General features: G+C 38.0%; 1 protein-coding gene across 6 annotated transcripts in view; it reads right to left on the bottom strand.

Moving 5' to 3' along the window:
- Positions 1-11,193: 11,193 nt before the first annotated feature.
- Positions 11,194-25,081, bottom strand: part of SCAF11 (SR-related CTD associated factor 11) — a 73,246-nt gene continuing 59,358 nt past the window's right edge. For 4 of the 6 annotated variants that reach the window (XM_032876965.1, XM_032876964.1, XM_032876966.1 and 1 more), the window contains 9 exons: positions 24,504-24,562; positions 24,240-24,346; positions 22,961-23,062; positions 20,467-20,573; positions 17,106-19,811; positions 15,997-16,340; positions 14,746-14,964; positions 14,267-14,386; positions 11,194-14,007 (listed from right to left, as the gene is read on the bottom strand). In XM_032876965.1, the coding sequence (XP_032732856.1) occupies positions 13,861-14,007; positions 14,267-14,386; positions 14,746-14,964; positions 15,997-16,340; positions 17,106-19,811; positions 20,467-20,573; positions 22,961-23,062; positions 24,240-24,346; positions 24,504-24,562 (3,911 nt within the window). In that variant the 3' untranslated portion in view covers positions 11,194-13,860. The remainder of the gene's footprint in view (positions 14,008-14,266; positions 14,387-14,745; positions 14,965-15,996; positions 16,341-17,105; positions 19,812-20,466; positions 20,574-22,960; positions 23,063-24,239; positions 24,347-24,503; positions 24,563-25,081) is intronic. The other 2 variants (XM_032876967.1, XM_032876969.1) reach the window with 2 other exon arrangements.

Here is a 25,081-nt window from a genome sequence, read left to right as displayed (position 1 = left end):
GGGCTCTCTGCTCAGCAAGGAGCCTGCTTCCTTCTCCCTCTCTGCCTGCCTCTCTGCCTGCTTGTGATCTCTGTCAAATTAAAAAAAAAAAATTTTAAAAAAGTAACTTTTGTGAATAGGTAATACAGCCATACAATTTGAGAATCAAAAAGTTGTTAAAAAAATATTCACTGAAAAATCTCCCCAATCTTTCCCATCTCTTGGCCCTCCACCTCCACTGCCAGATAATTGCCGGTCATGTTTCTTAAGTACACCTCTGGTATTGATTCCAAAAGAGCATATATGAGTGTGTTATTTTTATGAAAAGTACTTTATACCATAAATGCTGCTGCACTTAAAAAAAAGTTTAGTATCTTAAGACCTTTCCATATTGGTATGTCAAGATCTTTCACATTCTTTTTTAGAGTTACATGGTACTCCATCTTATGGGTACACCATGATTTATTATTTGGACCACTTATTGGCAGATATTTAAGTTGTTTCCAAACTTTAATTACGCTGGTCACTAACATTTGCTTAACACAATTCCTGTCATTCACCACACTAAGCATTTTACATGTATTGTCTCAGTCTTTATAAAAACCCAAAGTAATAGCTAATTTTCAAAGTGGGTATAGAGGTTTGGGACGACTGACTACCTTGACCAAAGTCATATGGCAAGTAAGTGGAGCCATGCAACCAGCACACATGAAGCTAACTTAATTAGAATTCTTTCCAGGAGGAGTCAGACATAAGATACTTATTTCTGGTGCTGCTTTTTTTTTTTTTTTTTTCCCCTGCATGTTTTTATCTGCTGCATATTTTTCTACTAAGTATTTTATTCCTATGCATTATGTTGACTTTTTAAGTTTCTGTAATACCTCAGCTTTTTTCCCCCAAGTATTTCATTTATTAATTTGGCATCACTTAACTTCTTAGAGCCAGAAAAACTTGCTGGGAATTCCCTTAACAAAGAAACGTTGCTAAGACAAGAGTTTATGGTAAATTGAAACCACAGTTGCTGACCAACAACTATCCACGTTGGTATATAATTTGAACAACCATCAGCTGATTCTTCTGGATAAAGTTATTCTAAACTTTTTTTTAGGATGTTAATCAGATTTTTTCTCTTTATCTCTCCCTTACATCTCATTCAGCTTGAGCATTGATGGAGTGCTTCTGCTGCTCGTTCGGAAGATGGAGATAGTCCTCCTCTGAGGGTGAGACAAGCTTCCCAACGTGGCCCAGTAACCAAGGTAAAACACGGGCCATATGAGAATTACAAAGTGTTTTGGGAGTTCAGTCATGCAGCAGGCTTCATTTAATTGATGAGTGGGGAAGGCAAAGTAGGATGGTTTCAAAGAGAAAGAAAAATATCTTTTGGAGACTTTATGGGTGGATAGAAATTTGACAGACCTAACAGCGGTGAGAGAGTATTTGAGTTTGGAGAGGTCTTGTTCAAGAAGAGAGGTTATAGATTAAATGGTGCGGTGTGAGTTAGATGTTGCTAAAGCAGAGAAATGCTTTGGCCACCAAGTAAAGAACCCAAAGGGCTTCATGAAGTGTAGTCTGGAAATCAATCATAATAAATAGGTTGAAACACATTTGCTCGGGGTGGGGAAGGGTTTCCAGAATCTCTGGACTGTACGGTTTCCCTAAACTGATGGAGAAATGTTTAGCCTTGACTTTAGAGAGGATTTATTTATTTGAATGATCAGATATGATGCCCTGTTTACAGCTAAACTATTTGAAAGATAACAAGACTAATTTGGGGGTTGATCTTTCAACAAATTCACTTTTGCTGGGCTGGGAGCAGGCAACTTTCCAAGTTGTGCAACCTTTGAAAATTGATATAGTCTGTTAAAATATCAGCTGAAAGAAAGGAACGAAAGCTGCCACCATCTAATAGAGAAAGCACAATTTGTGTATACACACAATGACTTCACTCTCTTGCACGGAGTAGGCACTGGCATATTTGCTGCTCTGTTCTTCTGTTTCCAAACAGAAGGACATTTTAGGTGATGCAGAATTCTTTCAGTGGTAATTTTTCCCCAAATTTATGATTTTCTTTTCCCACTGGGATGGGTTTGAAAGAAAGGAAAAGATAAAGACCGGCGTGTTGACTACCACAAATCTAAACAATGGCTCTGAGTTCATTGTTTCCCTTGTTGTTTTTTTTTTTAAGATTTTATTTATTAGAGAGAGAGAGAGATCACAAGTGGGCAGAGAGGCAGGCAGAGAGAGAGGAGGAAGCAGGCTCCCCGCGGAGCAGAGAGCCCGATGCGGGGCTCCGTCCCAGGACCCGGAGATCATGACCTGAGCCTAAGGCGGAGGCTTAATGCACTGAGCCACCCAGGTGCCCCTCCCTTGTTTGTTTGTTTTTTAACACAAAGTTTTATTGTGAAATCCCCACCTCAGATGGCATATAACAAAGTGCATAAAATGAGGAGTAGAGCTTTTTACTATAAAGCAAACCCCTCTGTAACCACTGCCCAGGTCAAGCAGTAGACCTTGGTCGTGCCCCTCCTGACCAGAAGGCCTTGTCCCAATCAAAACTCCCTCCTTCCCCCATACCCATGACCACTCTCCTGATTTTAAGAATAGTTACTTCCCATAACTCTAAATGGTATAATATAGTTTTGTCTATTTTTGAACTTAATATAGAAAGGCAGTATTGAATTGTAGTTTTTTGTTTCCATCATCTTTCACTCAACTTGCCAGTACGATTCATTTGTATGGTTGTGAGTAACAATAGTTCCTTTATTTTCATTGCTGAATAGTATTCCATTGATGGTATTTGAGTTGTTTCCAGTTTGGGACTGTTACAGATGCTATATGAGCACCCTTGTCCTTGTCTCTTGGTATACTTGGGATGAATTTCTGTTGATCATTTTCTTAGCTGTGGGATTGTATCTAGTCATCTCTTAAGGTACTACCGCAGAGCAGCCTATAAGAGTTTGCAAATCATGGATATAGTCAGTGCTCAGAGATCCTGGAACTATCCAAAGATGCCACAAAGTCAGTTCGGTTGGGGGATGGGCAAGAGGATGGCTTCGCAGGTTTGTTGCCTTTACCTGAGCCTGGGCAGACGCATTCATAATGGTTCAAGATTTTGTTTAGAAGGTGTTCTGTAAGAAGTTTGTTGGCAATTCAGCATATGGGAATTACACTGCTTAGAGCAAGTATTTGATATTGATGGAATTAAATGGTTAAAAGAAGTCTGAAGGATGAACTGGAAGAGAAGATTAGATAGAGGGACCAGCTGGTTAGACGGTTGGGTAGGTGAGTGATGATGAGAACTTCATGTACTCTGGAGAGGGACAATGGAAGTATAAGTACGGACAAGCCATGTCTGGTGCCCAAACTGGGTGTGTTGAGTGAGGAGGAGTTAAGTGTGGGGCACATATGGTTGGCTAGATCTTGTGATGAGCCAGGAGGCAGGCACCGGGAGAGGGTTATGGGCATAGACTTTGGACTCAACCACTTCTATGAGTTCTGAGTGACCCTGGCTACCTAACTGAGCCTCATCCTCATTTGACAAATGAGGTTAACAATAGGACCTACTTTAAAGGTTGTCATGAAAATTAAGGGAGATAATGCAAATAAAATATTGGCATGCAGCCAGTAAGAAGCACTTAGTGTTAGTCCCTGCTGCTGTGACTGGTAATCGTAATTGCACTTGCCAGAGCTAAGGAGGACATGCTATCAGCCATTAAAATGTAAAAGAAAGACTTCCAGAAATGATTTAGAAAAAGGCATGATACAGTGATAATTTTAGAAATGTCTAGAATTCCTTTAGGCAAGTGTGTATAAATAAATACAAATAAAATAAAAACCTGTTGAATTGAGCATACACAGCTTGACCTTATCAACGGCTGGATTCCTGTAAGAATCCTATTCCAGGGCACCTGGGTGGCTCAGTGGGTTAAGCCTCTGCCTTCGGCTCAGGTCATGATCTCCGGGTCCTGGGATTGAGCCCTGCATCGGAGGATCGAGCCCCGCATCGGGCTCTCTCTGTTCAGCAGGGAGCCTGCTTCCCCCTCTCTCTCTGCCTGCTGTTCTGCCTACTTGTGATCTCTTTCCCTCTGTCAGAGAGAGAGAGAGAGAGAGAGAAAGAAAGAAAGAAAGAAAAAGAAAGAGAAAGAAAAATTCTATTCCACTCAGGAAATGTTCAAGATCTCTCTCTGCTAAGTGAGATCTAAACCAGATAAAGTGGTATTTGAAAACAAGGTTTAAAAAAGAGAGGATACACTGTGAGGTCTGTTGCTACCTTTGAGAGGGAGGATAGAATCTAAATGGTTTTAAAGACAAGCTGTGATCTAATTAGTAATGTTGCTCTAACAGAACGGCTGTGATCTACAGGGGATCTAGAAAAGTTACATAATGGTTCACTTCTTGGCTGCACATTAGCCTCCACCTGGGAAGATTTTAAACTATCCCAAACCCAAAGACTGATTAAATTGGTCTCGGGTGAGCCTGTGTATTGCCTTTTAAAGTGATTAATTCCAGTATAGTTACCATACAGTGTTCTGTTTGTTTCAGGTGTACAATACAGTATTTCAACAATTCTGTTCATTACTCAGTGCTCATTAATATTAGTGTATTTTTAATCCCCATATCATCTTATGCATATAGTAATTTATTTTACATCAGTGGGGGCTTAAGTTTGAACCTATTCCTCCTCTCTGGGACCTCTCCCCCACCATGTTTGAAGTATATGGTGTCATACTTTATATCCTTTTATTTTGTGACTCCCTTGACTGGTTTTTATAGATATGCTTAATTTTACTGCTTTTGTGCTTCCTACTCTTCTTACTCCCACTTATGGTCTTTCCTTTCTACTCAAAAAGTCCCCTTTAACATTTCTTGTAGGGTTTGTATAGTGGTGACAAATTCCTTTAACTTTTGTTTGTTTGGAAACTTTATCTCTCCTTCTATTCTGAATGATAGCCTTGTTAGGTAGAGTATTCTTGGTTGTGGTTTTTCCTTTCAGCACTTGGAATATATCATGCCACTCTGTGCTGGCTTGCAAAGTTTCTGCTGAAAAATCAGTTGACAGCCTTATGGGATTTTCCTTTTATGTAACTGTTTTTCTTCTCTTGCTGCTTTTAAAATTCTCTATCACTACTTTTTGGCATTTTAATTACTATGTGTCTTTGGTGGGGGCCTCCTTGGGTTGATTTTGTTGGAGGATCTCTATGCTTCTTGGATCTGGATTTCTGTTTCTTTCCCCAGCTTAGGGGAAACTTTCAAGTATTTCTTGAACTACATTCTCTGCCCCTTTGTCTCTCTTCTCCTTCTGGGATCCCTATAATGGGAATGTTATTACACATAAGTTGCTGAGTTCCCTAAGTCTATTTTCGTTTTTTATTATTATTTTTTTTCTCTATCCTGTTCAGCTTGATTGCTTTCCATTATGTCCTTCAGGTCACTGGCCATTTCTTCTGCTTCCTCTAGTCTATTTATTCCCACTAGTGTAGTTTTAATTTAATTTTTTAACTAAGTTCTTTATCTCTGATAGGTTCTTTTTTGTTTTCTGTCTCTTTGTTAAGTTTCTCACTGAGATCCTCCACCCTTTTCGGAAGTCCAGTGAGTCTCCTTATGACCATTACTTTAAGTTCCCAGACATATGATTTATCTCCATTTCATTTAGCTCTTTTGCTGTGATTTTATCCTGATCTTTCATTTGGGACAATGGCCTCTGTCTCCTCATTTTGTCTCACTATGCGTTAGGAAAGTTAGCTACGTATCCTGCTCTCGAAAGTAGTGGCCTTAGGAAGAAGCAGTCCAGTAAGTGCCCTGCAGTATAATGCCTCCTGTTCCCCAGAACCTGGCACTTCAGGGGTGTCTCTTATGTGTATTGCCCCCCGCCCCACTGTTGTGGCTGAGCCACTTTTCCCTCCAGTCCATCTGTAGTATCTCTCTTTGCCTGTTGTGTGCAGGGTTTGGTCCCTGTGTTTTAGTAAGCCGATCTGGGGCCATCTTGGGCTTGAGTGAGTCAGACCAGGTTTTTGCCAGATGCAGTAGCACCAAACTGCAGGATGCTTTCTGTGTTGTCCACTGGGAAGCTCTGCCCCCAGCCCACTATTGCGGCCGCAGTCAGACTAGTGTGTGGTTACCTTCTCCTTCCCCCAGAGCAGGAGTCACTTTGGAGTGATGTAGATCCTGTGGGGGCTGCATCCACACTGCCAGGCTCGTGGCAGTACTTTGGGTGGGCTCTGGCCAAGGGCATATTGGAGGGGCCAGGTCCACAGAACACAGGGGTGGGACATGCGGCATTAGCAAGGTCCGTGCAGGTGTGCTGCAGGAGAGGACCTGTAGCTGCCAGGGACCAGGGCTGGTGGTGTTTAATGGGGTGGACGGATCCACAGAAGAGCTGGGGGTGGGTCGTGCAGTGTGGTAAGTTATATACAGGTCTGTTGTGGTAGGAGACCTACAGGCCTGGCTGCAGGGGATGCATCCACAGGAGAATGCAGGGCAGGGGCACCGCTGGCAAGTTAGGTAGAGTGTGGCTGCTGCACTGGTTCCCACAGGTGTCCGTTGCGGGATGGCGGGGGTGGGCAGGGCATGGGGGAGGGAAATGGTGCCAGCCAGCTTTTTTTGTTCTTGAAGTCTCCCAAAAGCACCTGCCCCTCCAGCACCTGCTCTGAGATTAGTTTAGCTCCTCACTGTTTCTCTGTCCTTCCTGCCCTCTTTGATGTGGCCTCTTCTGTGCATTTAGCTGTGCACAATGTGTTCTGCCAGTCCTCAGCTCATCTTCGGAGTTATTTACACTGATGTGGGTGTTACCTCATTATATCCACTGGATGTTGGGATCTTCCTACTCCCACCATCTTCCTGGAAGTCTCTGTGTATTGGTTCTTTGTTTTGTTTTGTTGTTTTTGTTTTTAAAGCTCTGTGACCCTAAACATGCCACTGGATTTCAAACCACTGGACAAGTAAGCTGTATTTTCATCATTATCCAAGAGGAAATGATGGGAAAACCAGTCTGAATTATAGGGCAGATTCTCCAAGTAAATATATAGGAAATTACTACTTTCACATCTATCATCTCACTTAATCCTCTAGGTAGGTAGGCAACAGCCCCTTTTATAGGCCACTCTGGCTCACTGAAGTAACATCCTCAGTTACTGAGTATGCTTCAGTCTTTGTGAGCTTTAAAGCCAAGACTCCTACTTACCTTACGTGGATTATCTTCTCTAGTGTTCACAGGATTGGGGGAAATATGCCCAAACTCATTATGGTTTGGAAGGTCCACTTCCTTATGACTAAGGACTGAGATGTCTCAGCCCATAAAGCCAGTGGGTATTGACTGCTCACAGACTAGCACCGTCAACTACCACAGGAGGCTGCACTCCTCCCAGAGCTATGTATGGAAAGCCATCTGTGAGACACCTATCACGTGTGCTCAGGCTGAGACCTTAGGCCAGTTCTAGAGTGGGAAGTTGGTAACTCCCCAGCCTAAAGCAAAGCCTCTTGCCCATTCTCCCACCGTCATGCCCCATGCAATGAGAACTGCATTTTCTTAATAAGGTTTTTTTCTGATCATACAACTCTTGTTCACTGTAGTAAAGCAGGAAGCTAAAGCATTGAAAGGTCCTCTGCTACCCAGAAATAGCCCCTATTAAGAATTTTTTTTTTTTGCCTTAAAAAAAAAGAATACTATTTATACAGTTACCCCTTAACACAGGTTTGGACTATATGGATCCACTTATACATGGATTTTTTAATAAATATGCCATATAATACAATACTATAAATGTGTTTTCCTTAGGATTTTAACAACTTTTTTCTCTAGCTTATATTAAGAATACCGTGTGATAATACATGTAACATACAAAATATATGTTGACTATGTTGTCAGTTAAGACTCCCAGTCAACTGCAGGCTCTCAATAGTTAAGTATCTGGGAGTCACAAATTCTATGGGGACTTGTGGCTACGCAGGGGACTGGTCCCCCAGCCCCTCATTGTCCAAGGGTCACCTATAGTTTGTGTCCTATTTTTCACCATTTCATTTTTTTATCCCTGAAAACCTAACAGCTGCAAAATGCCGTCACATGAACGAACTATAGTTTAACCATCCCCTCCAATTTTCCACTATTAAATCCTAGAAAGGACTATGTGAACGAGTGTGTTTTATTATTATGGAAAGAGTATATGGCCATTTTAAGGCTCTTTATACTTGTTTTCAAGTTGCCTTTCAGAAAAATTGTACAAATGGCCACAGTACTATTTCCCCATGGGACTCTTGCCAGAATATATTGATCAGTTTGATAAAGGAAAACGCATAACATTGTTTAGCTGTGAACACCTTTTCGTATTTCCTAACCCCTTTTATTAAGCCACTAAAAGATTATGAGCAGAGTAATCTTTCGAAATGCAAATCTGCTCTTATCAAATACCTCCTGCTGAAAGATTTCAAAAGCTTTTCTTTACAAAACCAATTGCCTTAAGAACCCTCCACCAGTCTTCACTCCAGCCAGTTTAGGGGTGCGGTGGCCATGCCTTCAGGCTCCAGACCTTTTGCACCTTTTCCTCTGCCAGCTCATCTTTGCTCCTTGCTTAGTTCTTACTCATCTTCTAGCTCTTGGGGGCCGTTTCCTCCAGGCGCTCTCACTGATCACTGTTCGGTGCTGTTGCCCTATCGCAGATTCTCGGGCCACGCGGAGTCCTCTGTCACTCCTGAATCAGCTCTTTAAACATACAGCTGCTTTGCCCACAATATTATGTAGTTCTACGAGAGTGGAAATATTGTTTTGCTCACTCTTCCCTAGTGTGTACGCACGAGGCTGGCACTGTATGCTGAAATGATGCAGAACATGGCCAAGCTGTGCTATTGGAAGGTTAGTCTTTAGTGTCAAAGACGAACCTATGTGTATAGAATCTAAATCATAGTTGAGACTGTTAAAAGAGGTCAGATGGTAACACTGCTGGGAACTAAGGGAGTTGAGTTTTACTGCAAAGGAATTCCAGTTTGATACAGAGGAAATAGCAACTGTCTGAGAGAACAGAGATGGGATGAGAATGGAAAATGCACGGAAGATGGCTTCAATATTAAAAGCTAGTATCTCCAGAACAGAAAATACAGAATATTAAAAAGGCAATGAAACAACACAGACACAGTATGAATTTCCCTGCCTCACTTCTTCCCTCGTCAGCTGTGTCCTCTTCTGTGCTCCCAGTATACTTCACTTTTTAGTTCAGCCATTAACACCCATATGTTCTGTTAGTTTACTTCTGGGAGCTCAGTGTAACACCCCACTCCCCAAGTCAAGCACTGACTTCAGTGTCTACCAATCCTTTATCTCAATCCTGTCTCTAATCACTAAGTAGCTGGATAACCGGGTAACTCAGTTAATATGTACCTCAATTTTCTCATCAGAACAAAGATAACTATTAGAATTGATTTTGTGTTTTTTTTTAAGATCTTATTTATTTGACAGAGAGAGATCACAAGTAGGCAGAGAGGCAGGCAGAGGGAGAAGGGGAAGCAGGCTCCCCGCTGAAGAGAGAGCCCAATGCAGGGCTCGATGCTAGGACCCCGAGATCATGATCTGAGCCAAAGGCAGAGGCTTAACCCACTGAGCCACCCAGGCGCCCCTAGAATTGGTTTTTTTAAAGCAAAAGAGGTAACACGTATAATGTCTGATAGAGTACCTGGCTTAATTTACTTATAAATTTATTAATTACAGACTTAATAAACATGCTATTACTATACTGTTCTTTTAGAAGATTGTGGTATAATTCTGGTAATATGTGAAGAACCCAAGAATCCCTGACACACAGTAGGTGTGCACTGTTTGATGAAATCAGTGTTCATTAAGACCTTATAACCAAGAGCAATCTTAATTTTACATTTTCAGTCACAGTATCAAAGGTGGAACTACACTAAAATTCAGCACTGTGCTGTAGTATACCCCTTTCTGAGACCCATTTGGCAACACTATCCAAAATTAAAAACATGCATATCAGAAATTCAGTGTAATCGCATACACAAAAAAGAGGTTCAGAGAGCTAGGTCACAAAGTGTGCTCCATAAAATTGTTTCTAACAGCCAAAACCTACACGTAATTTCAGTGTCCATCACCACGGGAACATGATATAACCATTATAAAACAGAAATGGATTAAGGTATACCTTCAATTTATTCAGTAGACTGGAGATGTAGAACAGTTTACAGAATATACTTCATGTGGTGGGGAACAATCTGTGAAACCTGTTTTCCCAGAAACTTAGTAAGCATTTTTGTAAATGCACCGAAGATTTAGGAAGATATACAGACCTTTTTGAGAGTTCTCTCTGGACAGAGAAATCAGCTTAGGAAAATAATGGAATTTTACATTAAATATAATTGAATTTTTAAAATTATATAGATTGTATATATAATCACATTTAAAATTCTTCTATGGGGAAATAAAAACTGGCCAGATAATCTACTTCTAGTAATTACTCCCCAGAGAGTAATCCGAAAAAGGATACATCAATTTATATACAAAGATGTTCAAATCAGTCTTATGCATGTTAGCACAATTTTTATTTTACTAATTTGTTTATATTAGTAAAGACAACTTCATACCCAACAGCAGAGGGCTGGTCTAAGTAATGGTACAATATGTACCAGAATGCTATATAGCCATTAAAAATGATGCTATAGAATTTTTATTAAAATGAAAACTTGAGGGTAGTTGGGTTATGGACATTGGGGAGGGTATGTGCTATGGTGAGTGCTGTGAAGTGTGTAAGCCTGATGAATCACAGACCTGTACCCCTGGGGCAAATAATACATTATATGTTTATAGAAAAATTAAAAAATGAAAAAAAAATGAAAACTTCTAAATATATCATTAAGTGAAAAGGACAAGTTACAACATAGTTATGGGCAATTTGAGCAGCACTGTTACCTTTAAATGGTAAGATTACAGGTGGTTTTTCTCCTTTTGTTTTTCAGTTTCTTCCCTCGTCTACAAATTTTTCTGAAATAAAGTTTTCCTAATTTCCTACAATGATTTTGTAATTAGGAAAAAATGCTATTAAAATATATGCTTATAGCTGACTCCAAGCTTGCTTTACAACTTGGAATTACTATAACTATGGTGCTAGTTACCTTGGTACAAATCCAAGAAATACTTCAATATGGGTTTGGAAGGAGTTATAATGAGGTAAAAGTCACCATTTCCCAAGAATCTTAATAATAAAATGTTAAAGACACTTCTTTGTTTATCAAAAGAATTTATTAGAAAATATTACATACTACATATCTGTTTAAGAGCATTGTTTCAGTAGACAGCACTCCATCCTCGTACTACAAACAACATCTCGTGGACCGGGGGGCAACCACTGTGATTCTGATGCTACATCTTTTGGATGGAACATTCAAACAGTACACACTGTGGCCATTTAAAGGAAGATAATGGAGAAAATGTGGTAATTGCCAGGAAAAAAACCACAAAACTTTTGGAATGTTAAAGTAATAAGTAACTACTTTTAGTCTCAAAATTCTAGGCATCACTACAGCCTAAATCATTGGTCAATGTGACTATTAAGTTAATGGGACCAAGGATTCAAAGGTTAAGTTAATACTGAATCTTAGTAAGTAATGAGAAATCTGCAGCCCTACAAAATGTTTTTAAGTTTGTGCACATGCAAAATTAATGAAAATTTCTGAAAAAAGCAAGAATGGGGAATGTTAAAGCACTGTTTTTTGAACATAAAGCATGCACTTTCTAATACATTCTTAAGTATTTCTAAGTTTTAAAAGTCTGAATTCTAATCCAGTAACATTCTTCATTAGCATTTTGAATGCAGTGTAACCAAGTACCCCAAAGCAGATATGGAATACACCCTTGTTATTTTCAAGAAAGGTGGAAATAATTCACAGCACTGCTACCAAAAATGTGAAACTTTAACTCTGGACCATACCACCTAGTTTTTTCTTCAAAACTTTTAAACATGTTTGTAAAACTAAATGGCAGAAACAAATTGGAAAATGCAACCCTACTCCCAAACATCACTGAAAGAAAATGTAGAAGTATGCCCTGTGTGATTAATCATCTTAGGCAATCTGCTACAAAATTTTCAAAGTGTGAACCTGCCTTAACTGAAAATACATTGAAAGTTCACACCATTGTTTCTAGAGTTCAAAACAAACAAATGAGGAGGTGTGTGTTGATATTTAAAACAGTCTTAATATTTTATTAGAAGAAATATACTTCCAAACTTCTTTCCCCTTCGTATCGAAACACAAACTTTAATTAAAAATATATATATAAATCAGTAGAATATCATATTACAAATGCCCAGAAATGCAGAATAAAGATCAAGAACTGCCTGGAAATATTTCTAACACTTTTTGGGATTACACTCATAATTTAATGAAGATTATGAACTAGCACAATCATTATTGGGGCCAACAATTCAAAATATTTGCCTTATCAAAGCTAGCACCAAGAAAGTATTATGCACATAAACTTAAGAAACAGATCATCTTTACTTCAGAAAAGCACAGTCCTACAGAGTATTGCTCTCTAGGTTAGCTAGTAAAGGGTCAATCTGTCTCACTGAGGCATACATCTATCTGAGCCATTAACATCTTATCCGAATAGCTTTCCCATTATTTGGTATCTACTGAAAACTGTTACTGGAATGAAAGATAGTTTATCATGGATATAACTCATGTTTTCTTCTAAGATGCCAATTAAAATAGTGGCTCTCTAATTAAAATAGTGGCTCTCTAATGCTTTGAACTTACCTTTTGTAAAACTTAATATACTAATATTTTAAAAAAGTCAAATCCCTAGTCCCTGAAAACCTAACCAAGACCCCATTATTTAATTCCTCTCTCTTTCCAAAACACAGGTTTTAATGTCTACAATTTTGCAACATGGTTAATAGCTACCATATGGTCACCTAATTAACACTTTATTCACTGTAAATTATTTGGAGACTTCTCAAGTGTGAAAAGAATTTCATTAGTGATTAGACAGATGAGCAACTGAAAGCCACTGACTTGAGTTTCATAATTCTACCTTCCTCCCAAGGAAGGGAGGGTCACTACTCCACAGCAACTCCCCAGTTGGCACAAATAAGTTATCATTTCTCTGACAGGTAGAAGATATCACGAGAGAACATAATTTTTACAAAGTCAACACTTTTTCCAAACTAGTCTTCTAAATTCAACAGTTTTAGACTTCCAAAGTTGTAAATCTAGCAAATCAAACTGCTTCATCTCAGTTGGGGGAAAAAAAGGCACAAAAGAAAAACAAGCAGCATAACCTTTATTTGGTGATACAATAACAGTGTTCCAGAGTTCTGAACACTGAATTTTACTCATGTGATAATTTGTTTTCTATCTAGGCAATTTATTCAGATGTGTGCTTTAAGAATACACATTAGGAACCCTGCAATTGGTATATTCTGTTATTAGAAATATTTTTCATGGTAATACATTTAACTTTCTATAATTAGAGGGAAAAATCATAGAGATCATACTTTATTTTTAGCCTGACAGAATAAATGTATTATATCTATCTTTTCCAAAACCAGTGCACTTAGAAGACTCTAACTTATGCACTCCACTGTTCAAATCAAAAAGCTGTACATCTTCCAGTATCCACACTATAACACAGTCTCAGTAAAAATGCACACTCCTTTAACCCCTTTACTTTCCCTTGAATTCGCTTTTATTTTCGGGAGGAGGAAAGGATAAAGAAGTTGCAGTGCAGAACTATATTTATTTAGAACAAAACTTTATATTCTACATTAAAAAAAATAATTTTATCAAAACCAAATTTCAATCACAGTTATGATTTTCAGTTAAAGGTACATGTTGAAATTGCACTTTGCAGATATCTTGATAGTGTCCTTTATAGTGCTCCCCATTTCAACCTATGTTTTTTTCGGTAGACACAGGTTCTTCCAGAGTTTTCTTCTGGCTTCCCTTCCGTGAATATTTGTATTTGTCTACATAGGCTTTAACCAGATTTGCCACTTTAGTAGAATTTACTTCTCCACTCTTACTATGACAAACCTATGAAAAAAGGACGGGGAATATTTTTCTCATACTTAAAAGGATTACAGCAAAATGGAAAGCTTTTTGAAAACCCCCCAAAAGATAATCAGAATTTTTTTTATGTTTCATATCTCATGTGAACTTATTCAAAAGGTAAAAAAGTAGACAAGAATTAGAAGTTAGTGCTTATTATTTTAATTAGCCTTAAGCATTCCTTTGATTAAAATAGAGGTGATTCAAACAATACATACATAACTCTGCTAAAGCTAGAACTTACTTTATCTACTGCTTTCCGTACAATCTCTTTATATTCTTCCTTGGTGATATCTTTATTTTGGTAAAATGGCTTAATGGCCAATTTTACCTCCTGTGCTGCTTTTTCTTGGATCTGTAATTTCTGGTAAGAGGAAAAAGTCTAATTATTCTTTGCCCAATCACGTACTTTCAAAAAATTTCTTTAAAAATTAATACTGAAAACACTACACTTCTACATTGTTGCAAGAATTCTTCAAATATTGGTGTCATAAATATAAAAGTTATTTATTAACACACATACCAAACATTTCTAAAACTAATCACGAAAAACTACCAGTAACTCAATGGACACCAACATTATCTAGACAAAACCCTTCAAAGAACACTGGAATTTAAGACTATCAACAGAAATTCCCTTTACCAATTATACAAAACAAAACTGTTATTTTTTCATCTTTATCATATACAGAACATGTAGGTTGCTCTCAACCTTGAACTTGCCTTGTCTGTCTTCGAGCTATCTGCGCTGGCTTCCACTGTAACACTTACTTTGCTTTCTGTCAATTTTACAGCAGCATTAGAGGATTTGCTGTGACTTGATGACGAAGTATTACCAGAACTTGGTCCCTGAACTGCTCCCAAATTTCCTGGGGCTGCTGCTGGAGCAGGCAAGACTGGTGTACTCATGTTGTTACTTACATGAGAAGCACTAGGAATACCCTGTTTTAAAGAGTTATCATCAGTTAATGAATTACTTGTTTTCAATAGAAGTCTTTTAGTCATTTATTAGAAATAACAAAAAAATTCAAAGTGAGTCAACCTCAGTACTGAGGGAAAATTCTTATTTCAGGTCATGTATATCCAAAGGACTCTGAAGAAAAATGAGTAACATTCTTAAATAGAGACCTATGTAAATACGTTAAGTGACTTTTAAATTACACCTGCGAATTGTCATGTTCTGACAACACTACAACAAGAAGGAAACGAACAGCATTTAAAGAATAGTATCTCTCCTGAGAGGCTCTTTATGAAAATTAACTCAACTACCGCCTCCACTTGAAAGATGGAGGGAAAGGCCACAGTGAAGTCAAATGGCTTGCAGAGAGCTGACAGGAAAAAACAAAAACAAAAACAAAAGACAAGAGGTCCCAAATTCTGGAATCCTATTCCCCTTATCTTCCAACTATACACTGCTGTTAGGATTCTAGAATTTGTGAAATGCAGGCACAGAACTATAAGGAACACTATGTTTACAAACTATTGTTCAAATTTTCTATATGCCTCCGAGTCACTTCTTTCTTTTTAGCGTGGTAAACTCAGTGAAAACGAAACACAGATGGTAACAGATAATGAACAGCTTTATCTGGCATTTGTCCCAACAAGACAATATTAAGTTTCATCACAAGTTCCCACCCCCTTAAAAGCCCAATAAATTGGAAAATTATTTTAAAGCACCCACCAGCTGATTCTAATTTGGCTCGTAATTTGGTCTTACCTTGAAAAAGCAAATCTGTTTGGACATCAACCACAGTATATATGTAGCTTAGATGTGACGATATGCATTCAATTCATTTTCTTATTTGAGGGGTGGGAGGTTTGAGGAAGGACAGTGAAGGAGGCTATGAAGGTTTACCATAAACCTAATCAAATAAATGTTTTGGACGCCAGAAAGCCCTTTCTTGCACATCTGTCCCTAACAGCTAAATGCTTATCATGGTTATGTTGATTAAACTTTAGATGCTAAAAACATACCTGCAATTGCTTTCCATCTGGCTGTGAAGCAATGTAGCTGACTTGTTGGGATGGTGGGGGAGGGGGTGGCGGCGGTGGGAGTCCCTGAGATACACTGGTAGGAGCAGCCACCTGCACGAGAGGCACGCCTGTGTGCAGATGCAAGGGTAGCGGAGGATGAATGCTAAATGGATTGCGCTGGATGTTCATCAAAGGAGCATGAACACCCACTGGATACGGGAAGATGTTCACAGGCTGTTGTGCGTTCATCTGCTGCTGCATTACATTCATTTGTGGTTGCATCATATTTATAGGTAGCTGAGAACCATCTCCATGTTGGTTTGTTTGGTCTTTTAGGTTAGAATCTATCAAAAGAAAAAAAGACTTGTGAAATAAAATCATGTTGCAAACTTCTTTAGCCAGAGAAGCAAAGAACCACTGGTTATAGTGAGGTTAAAGAGCAACGAACAGACTCAGAACACCTAAACGAATCTCGGATCATTTAGTCTAATCCTGTCATTTCTAAATTATGTGGGCTGATTTTCTAACTAAAAAAAATTTAGAATTATTTTTAAGAATAAGTTGACATAACAACATCTGTCAACATTAGCAAAGAATCAGTACCTCAAGAAATCTGCTAAAGAAATAATCCTACAAAATTTAATTAGAATACTAAATTAGAAGGTTAATCACTTTTTTTAATCTTCAACAGCTTTTTTCTCAGAATGTTCTTCACAAGAAAAGCCAAGGAAAAGTAAATCATTATTAGAAGAGTAACTTATTTATATGAATAATCATCAAAAAAAATCCAAATGCTCACGTCTGAGATAAATGAAGTAGAAGTTAAACCCTGCACAAGAACATCTCAAATTCTTCTATTTTAACAAACTGTACTTATAGTACGTAAGTCTTTGGCAAGGTCCAGGGTGGGGGGTGCGGCGCACGGGTGAAAAAGGCAGTAAATGCTGATGTGTATATATATTTATATAATGCAAAGTGACTTGTTAAATGGGGATTCAATTTAACATTATAAAACTATAAACACGGATCATTGCAATTCATATAAATGTTAAATTTATAATCTCCCTCTTTAAATAAAAGAGTATTACTAAATAAGCAGAACATGTTACCTTGTTCAGTTGTTTCCTCTTCTTGTCTCATCCACCCAGACTGCGGGCCTGAAGAATTCCTCCCTCGTCGTGAATAATAGTTTTGTACATCTGCTGGTAGAGTCTTTCTCACAGCCCAACTAGATGCAGATGTCCACCCAGATCTATCTGCCGGTGTATCAAATGAAAACTCCTGTTGCTCATTTTTCCGCTTATAAGGTTGCTGTTCCACAAACTTGAAAGACTCATTCCCTGAACTATTTGAATTCCCTGAGAGGGGTTTTCGGTTTTGCCACCTATTTTCATTTTGATCTGTATAGGCAAAACCACCTCTGTAAGTGCCTCTGCCACGGTTACCTCTACCACGGTTCGACATCCAACCTGAACCAAAGTTTTTATTCCAAGAATTCCCTGAATTTTCATTTCTGTTTTCTTCCCAGTGAGAATCTTTTAACTTGTCTGGATTCCTGGTCCTTGGATCAGGCCCAGAATTTATTTTTTCTGTTACCCAACTGGGACAGTCATTTCTATGTTTGTCAGCAGAATTTGGATCATCAGCACCTGGACTGTCATTTTTTTCTTTTCTTGTATTTTCATTCTGTTTCTCTGTGTCATTCTTTCTGTACCGATCATTTCCTCGTGGACATCTCCAACCATCATTTGCCCATCTTTCCTTCCAGCGGGGAGAGTAAGTGTCTCTGTCATTTCTACCAAATGATGAACTCTTAATTTTTGTTCTAGATCTTGATGGTGACCTAGAACGAGATCTGGATCTAGACCATCTTCTGGTTCTCCTTTCTCGATCTCGATCTCTCCTTGGCCCATCTCTATCACTTTCTCTTTCTCTGCTCCGGGACCTGGATTTTTCCCTTGGGGAAGAATCTTTCACTCTTGACTGAGATCTTCTGTTTTCTCTAGAAGTGTCTCTTTTGGGGGAAAGTGATACAGATCTTTTGCCTTCCCTTGTACTCTCTCTTTTTGGAGATCGAGACTGAGATTGTCTCCTTTCTCTTGCGATATCCTGTTTTGGGGACTGAGAACGAGATTTTCTACGTCCTCTTGCAGATTCTTTCTTGGGAGACAGTGATAGAGACTTCCTGCTTTCTTTTCCAGTTTCTCTTTTGGGAGATGGAGACTGAGACCGCTTCTTTTCTCGTGCAGTATCTTTGTTGGGAGACCAAGTTGTAGATGGGGAGTGAAATCTAGACCTTCGGGTACGAGGCTTTTTGGCTTTCTCTACCACATCTACAGGGCTTTCAGATGGTTGAGATACAGTTTCAGCATTTCCATTTGCAGGATCAGAAGATGGCGTATTATTTTGAGAACTGTGCTCCACAGAATCTGCATTCAGTTGTTTAGTATCAGCATTTACAGAAGGTTCAACTTCAGATTCATTCTGGTCACTGCAAAGTGAATCACATTCCATAGGTATCATTTCATTATTGTCCTCACTAAAAGGCTTCTGAATTTGTTCGATGTGTGTGTTAGGCAATTCTGCAGATCCGGAATGTTCAGTAGGAGATTCAGTCTTTTCTAACTTGTCTAATTTGGTGTTAAGATTATTTTTTAATAAATTATTTTCAGAGTCTTGAATCCTACTGGAATTTTCATTCTCTGAAGTATCACATGCTGCAATTATTTCTACATCTTCAGTTTCAACATGCCCAAGCAACTGAACCTCTGAGCTCTCTATGGATATTCTGTCCACTGTTGGCATAACTTTACCCTCAGAAGGTTCTAATTTGGGGCTGTCTACAAGCTGTTCTGTTTTTACTGTTGAATCTTTATGATCAGTAATTTCTGCCACAGGACTCTCCGTAACTTTTTCTTCATTAACCACCGACTCTGCATTCTCTGGTAACTCACCTAAGCTTGGTACAGATTCATCTACTTCAACTTCAGATCCTGAACAAGTAAGAAGATCATCTGAACGATGGTCTGTACATTTATCCACCTTTCCCTCTGATTCTGAAAGTCCAGATGTTTGGTCTTGATTTCCTAGTTGATCGTCTTCTTTTCCAGAAATATTTTTGGGGGTCTCACTTTCTAACCACAAAATATTAGCCTCTATACTTGTATTCTCAACTTTTTGAATGTCCTCTTCCTCTCCAACTCGTTCCGGAGGGTCTTGGATATGAGACTCCAAACATGAAGATTCCACTGCTTCCTCTGTATCACGGTTCTCAGTATGTTCCTCACTTTCTTCTACCTGCTCATTGCAACTTCTCAAGTCATTAACAGACTCATTTTCGACACTTGCCTGCACAGTACAGCTGTTACTACTTTCTGCATCTGATTGGTGCTCTCTCTCTAACACAGGTGGTGTGTCAGATTCTGCTGTTTCTTCATCTACTGAATCACTGGAAGATGATTTTTCAGGGGCAGATATAGAGCTCCGAAGTTTCTTTTTCAACAAAGGTGGTTTTCTTCCTCTTCTTACAGACTTCCGTTTTGGAGCCTGTCTTGTTTGCTTTTCTGACGCACCTGAAGAGGAAACACTTACAGATGGATTGTTGTTATCTGGGGCATCACATCCAGAATTATTTGATACTGGGGATCTCTGAGACTGACTGACTGTTTCAGCTCTCGTATTACGTGTTGATCTCCTTGTAGGAGTTGTTGCTGCAGGTTTTCGTCTTGTTCCTCTGGTGTTTGATGTACCAGAAGTCTTCTTCTTCTCTTCTCCTTCTTGAGTATGTGCTAATGCATATCCCTTGCAGGAGGTACCTAATAATATATACATTTTAAAAAGTAAAAAGTATATACTTCAATAAATGAGAAGCCTTTGGCTTCAGGTTGTGTTAGCATAAATGTCTATAACAAAGTGAAACAAAATATACTTATGAATCAAGTTATGAATAAATGCATAGCTACTAACATCTAAGTAACAGCAGGTATTTATCAGGTTCTTTTAATGCTACTGAAATGAATTATCACAATATTTGAATTCTTGTGGGCAATCTATAGGAAAACCAGAAGAAAATATGTTTGGTTTGATAAATACCACTGTGTTTTGAATAGGTAATACCTAGGCAAAAAACAAGAGAAAACAAGTTATCCACAAATATAAAGACTGACACTATTTGTTCATAATTAATAGGAGATGTAACCTCTAAAGATCTGCATTTTGAATGCTAAAGCCCTAAACAGAAGGGAGACTTCTAGCCAGTTTCTAGATTTGATGATGTAATTTCTTAAGTAAAAAAGATTTTCTACTTGGAACAATTTAAAAGTCAAGTCGCTACCCAAATAGTTACAGAAAATCTAGGACCTACTATCTTTACCTTATTTTATAGTTTTCTAAGTCATGAACACTCACTGGATACTGAAAGAAACTAATAATAATTTTCCAAAGACTAGAAAAATATTACACAAACTTTACCAAAATTTTCTAAAGATATGGTACTTGTTGGAAAAATAGTTCTTGGCAACACAGAAGAGATGAGAGGAAGTACTTGTGTTTCAGTATTCCAGGGTATAAAACCAATTCTGAAAATTCAAAACAAAACAAAAAAAGACATTTTGTTTAAATGGTTTAAAAAGTTACACCAACAATTTAAAATTACTGCTTTCCCAAATCAGGTTAGCAACTTTAAAATACTGTATACTTAAATTTAGTTTTTTGCCAAAATAACTGAAAATGTAAACTCCAGGTTACTCATGTTCAAAGATGGCTACCAACTGGCTATATAGAAAAAACCCTTAAAAGCATATTTTCCTGATAAATTAATGGCAAAAGGAGATCAAGGGCAACTTCATATATAATACGTGTTTCTCTTTTAAATAATTTAATGTAATATTTTGCCAAGAATTTTTTTTAGCTTCTGCTTTTTTCCTTCATTCTAAAAAAATTCAATTTGGAAAATAAAATGCATAGATAAATAAAATGCACAGATTTTAAGTGCACAGTTTGATGACACCTGACTGATGTATATATCTGTGTAACCACCACAACCCCCAACCAAAAGGTGATTTCATGCCCTTTGTGCTACGCACGCCCCTTTCTGGGCAACCAAAGGAAAATTTAACCAAGTTAATCAAATCAAGGTCTTAAGAAATCAGCAATGTTAAAGAGTAATCAGTCCATGAATAAATAATTTAACATAACTTGGAAACAGAATTGTATCACTTGAATTTGAAGCATGTCATACATACATGGGCTATATTTTTCACTACGTTTTATAACACATATCAAAAGCAAAAACATCAAAATAAATATATTTTTTAAAAAGGAAAAAAAAGAACTGATTTCTGTTGTTCTATTATATTGTGACATTCCTCAATCTAAGGATAATGGCTCTTCAAAGCTCCCAATGTCCGTATTAAGTTTCTACAACCAAACCCAATTCACTCTCAGCTTTTTTCTGATTCATATTTGTTCAGTTCACACTGCCTAATAAAAAGAAGAAAACCTACTTTATCCCAATGAAATCTAGAGTAGGAGCAGAAAAGCTTCAAAAACAATGTGCAACTACACATACACAAAAATATTTAAGATCTCATAATACGTATCTGGACTTCCTAATTTCACTTCTATTTATATTCCACTGTCATTCCTAGAGGGAAGGCCTCTATATTACAGTGTTATATATGCAGAACTATATTACAGTGTTACATAAGATAAAGTTATAATGTTACAGGAATGACAGTGGCAAGGACCTCAATCAATATTTTTGTAGGAAGTTAATTTAAGTATATATATTTATAATACACCTAGCAACATGACAGTAGCTATAGGACTTAAACTAAGAAAGAAAGGACTATATTATAGAAAATCATGAACGCCAGGGCAGAGTATAAAGACTTAGTCAAATAATTTTAGAAAAATCTTCTGGAGAGGGGAAATGTCATGACCAAAGAAATAGTGTGTCAGCTAACAGCACACAGGTAAGATTCGAATGAGTGAAACAACAGAAAGATGACAGATCCAAATGCCATTACTAACAATGAATCTTATCATTTTGGTGCTCTCCCTTTTATTTATTTTTTTAATTTTAAATTTTTAAATTTAAATTTAATTATCCAACATACAGCACACATCATTATTTCTTTTTAAAGATTTTATTTGGGGCACCTGGGTGGCTCAGTGGGGTATGAAGCCTCTGCCTTCGGCTCAGATCATGATCCCAGAGTCCTGGGATCAAGCCCCACATCGTACTCTGTGCTCAGCAAGGAGCCTGCTTCTTCCTCTTCTCTCTCTCTGCCTGCCTCTCCGCCTACTTGTGATCTCTATCCATCAAATAAATAAGTAAAATCTTTTAAAAAAATTTTTTTAAATAAAAAATAAGGATTTTATTTATTTGACAGCCAGAGACACAGTGAGAAAAGGAACACAAGCAGGGGGAGTGGGAGAGGGAGAAGCAGGCTGCCCGCTGAGCAGAGAGCCGGATGCGTGGCTGGATCCCAGGATCCCAGGACCCTGGGATCATAACCCTAGCCGAAGGCAGACGTCTGCCCAACAACTGAGCCACCCAGGCACCCCCACTCATTAGCTTTTGACATAATGTTCAGTGACTCATTATTTGCGTGTAATACCCAGTGCTCATCACATTATGTACCCTCCTTAACACCCATCACCCAGTTACCCCATCCCCCACACACCTCCCTTTCCACAACTCTGTTTCTGGGATTCAAGAGTCTTCCTTTTAAATGACCCAAGTATCTACATTTATTAAACAGATTAAAAAAGGTATTTTTCAAGGGATTCTTTAAATACCAATCCTCTTTAGGCAGTTGAGACACCAAGTTTAATTTGCATAAAACTTTCTTAGAAACACAACTATTGATTAAGATACCTCTGTTACTTAAGTATTAATGACACCTTCTGCTTTACGTTAGCATGTAAACACTTTGGTAAAAAAACAATTTTTTTTTACCTTCCACTTCCAGGTGACGTATGAGGAAACCATGACAAGTCCAATTCCTGTCTCTTCTGCCTAATCAATGCACTCATTTCATTGATTTCTATAAATTCTGTACTAAAAGATAAATTTTAGACCTTCATCAGAATTCCAAATATTAAGTTCAACATAACACTTGTGTTAAATCATGATAGCAAAAATTTTTGTACCTAGCATTATAAACCACATTTAAAAGAGACTTCTAAACACTTTCAATATGAACTCATTATCATTACTAATTGTAAAATTTATTACAAATCAAAATTATCTGATTCATAAAAATAATGCTTGAATTTGTATCTTGAAGTGACAGAATTTTTAACAAGTCAATTCAGAATAACATCCTTATTACTGAGAGAAAAAACCAACACTGTTTTCTATCCCATGAACCAAAGCTGCAGCCAGCAGTCCCAGCAGAAATTGTATTTGTAGTTGTTTTCCATCTGAAAATAAGTGTAAGACAAAGGAAAAAATAAAGGAAGATACAGTTCCTATAACCAAAAATGGGTAGAGTTCAGCTTTTTAAAAGGCTACTCAGATGTAATTGTTATCTTTGGTAACCTTTGCCAAGCTCTAAAATTAAATCATGCAATCTTGACCGTCTTGTTCATTCAACTAAAGCAGGTGATTTTAAAACCCCAACTTAGGGGTGCCTGGGTGGCTCAGTGGGTTAATGCCTCTGCCTTCACCTCAGGTCATAATCCCGGGGTCCTGGGATTGAGCCCCGCATCGGGCTCTCTGCTCCTCGGGGAGCCTGCTTCCTCCTCTCTCCCTCTGCCTGCCTCTCTGCCTACTTGTGATCTCTGTCTGTCAAGCAAATAAATAAAATCTTTTAAAAAAATAAATAAATAAAAATAAAACCCCAACTTAACCTTCAAATTCCACAAATATTTACTTAGTATCTACATGCCAGTCACTACAGATTCAAAGATGACTGGTTCTACTCTAAAAGGGTTCTGCTTGATTACAATTTAACAAGTAGCATACTTCTCCATCACATAAAAAGACAGTGTAGAACAATTTATTATTAATGAAGACAAAACCCACTAGATCATGGGCAGTCACTGCATGCTACAGAGGGTCACAAAACAGCAAGTTTCCTCTTTGCCAGAACTAGTTTATTTTCCAAAAGAAACAAAACCAAGAAACAAGATGGGCTTTCATATTTGAGCCAGAACTTAAATTTTTACCAAAAGTTAATTATAATAATGAAACATCAAGTACAAACACACAAATTAAAATAGAAAATACTAACCAGTAAGTTCTACAGGTAAAAGATTCTCCAGTGTGACTACTAGAAGAAAACATATTGGAGAAAAAATTTCTGAAGCACTGACTGGTACACTGATTTGATTTTTGAGGCTAGAAAAGTAAAAAGAAGTCAGTGAAACAGCAAACAATAAAACCTCCATGATAACTAATAGTTTTATTTAAATGTTTTGATATAGCCAAGTTATAGTTAGGTACTAAACCACCACAGAATGTTATTATCTAAAAGTTTTTCTTTATTTGAACAAACCTTATTTGTTTTTATTGTTGCATTTTTCTTTCCTTCCATTTCACTGTGTGTAGAATTTCCTGTACAAAGACACAAAAAGACTGTTACCTTGTCTTAATTTTTATTTTTTTAAGATGTTATTTATTTATTTTAGAGACAACATGCACGCAGCAGGGGTAGGGGCAGAGGAAGAGGGAGAGAATCTCAAGCAGACTCCAGGTCCAACACAGAGCCCTACACAGGGCTCAATCTCACGACCCTGAGATCATGACCTGAGCTGAAACCAAGAGTTGGATGCTTACCTACTGAGCCACCCAGGTGCCCCTTACTTTTTATTTTAGAAGGCTGCAGCCTACTACTCAGTCCTGCCCTGCTAGCTCTCTCTTGAAAAACAAACAAAAACAATAAAAACCAAACCAAACCAAACGCAAAACCAAAACAAACAAACAAACAAAAAAACCAAAGGAGTGCCTGGGTGGCTCAGCCAGTTAAACATCCGACTCTTGATTCCTGCTCAGGTCATGAACTAAGGGTGATGAGACTGAACCCCGTGTTGGGCTCTGTGCTAGATGTGGAGCCTGTTTCAGATTCTCTCTCCC

This window comes from Lontra canadensis, unplaced genomic scaffold (assembly GCF_010015895.1).
Source record: "Lontra canadensis isolate GAN:19392208 unplaced genomic scaffold, GSC_riverotter_1.0 scaffold59, whole genome shotgun sequence".
In the NCBI taxonomy this organism is placed as follows: domain Eukaryota; kingdom Metazoa; phylum Chordata; class Mammalia; order Carnivora; family Mustelidae; genus Lontra; species Lontra canadensis.
Note: the sequence above shows the minus strand (reverse complement) of the source record. Positions and strands in the feature narration are given on the sequence as shown.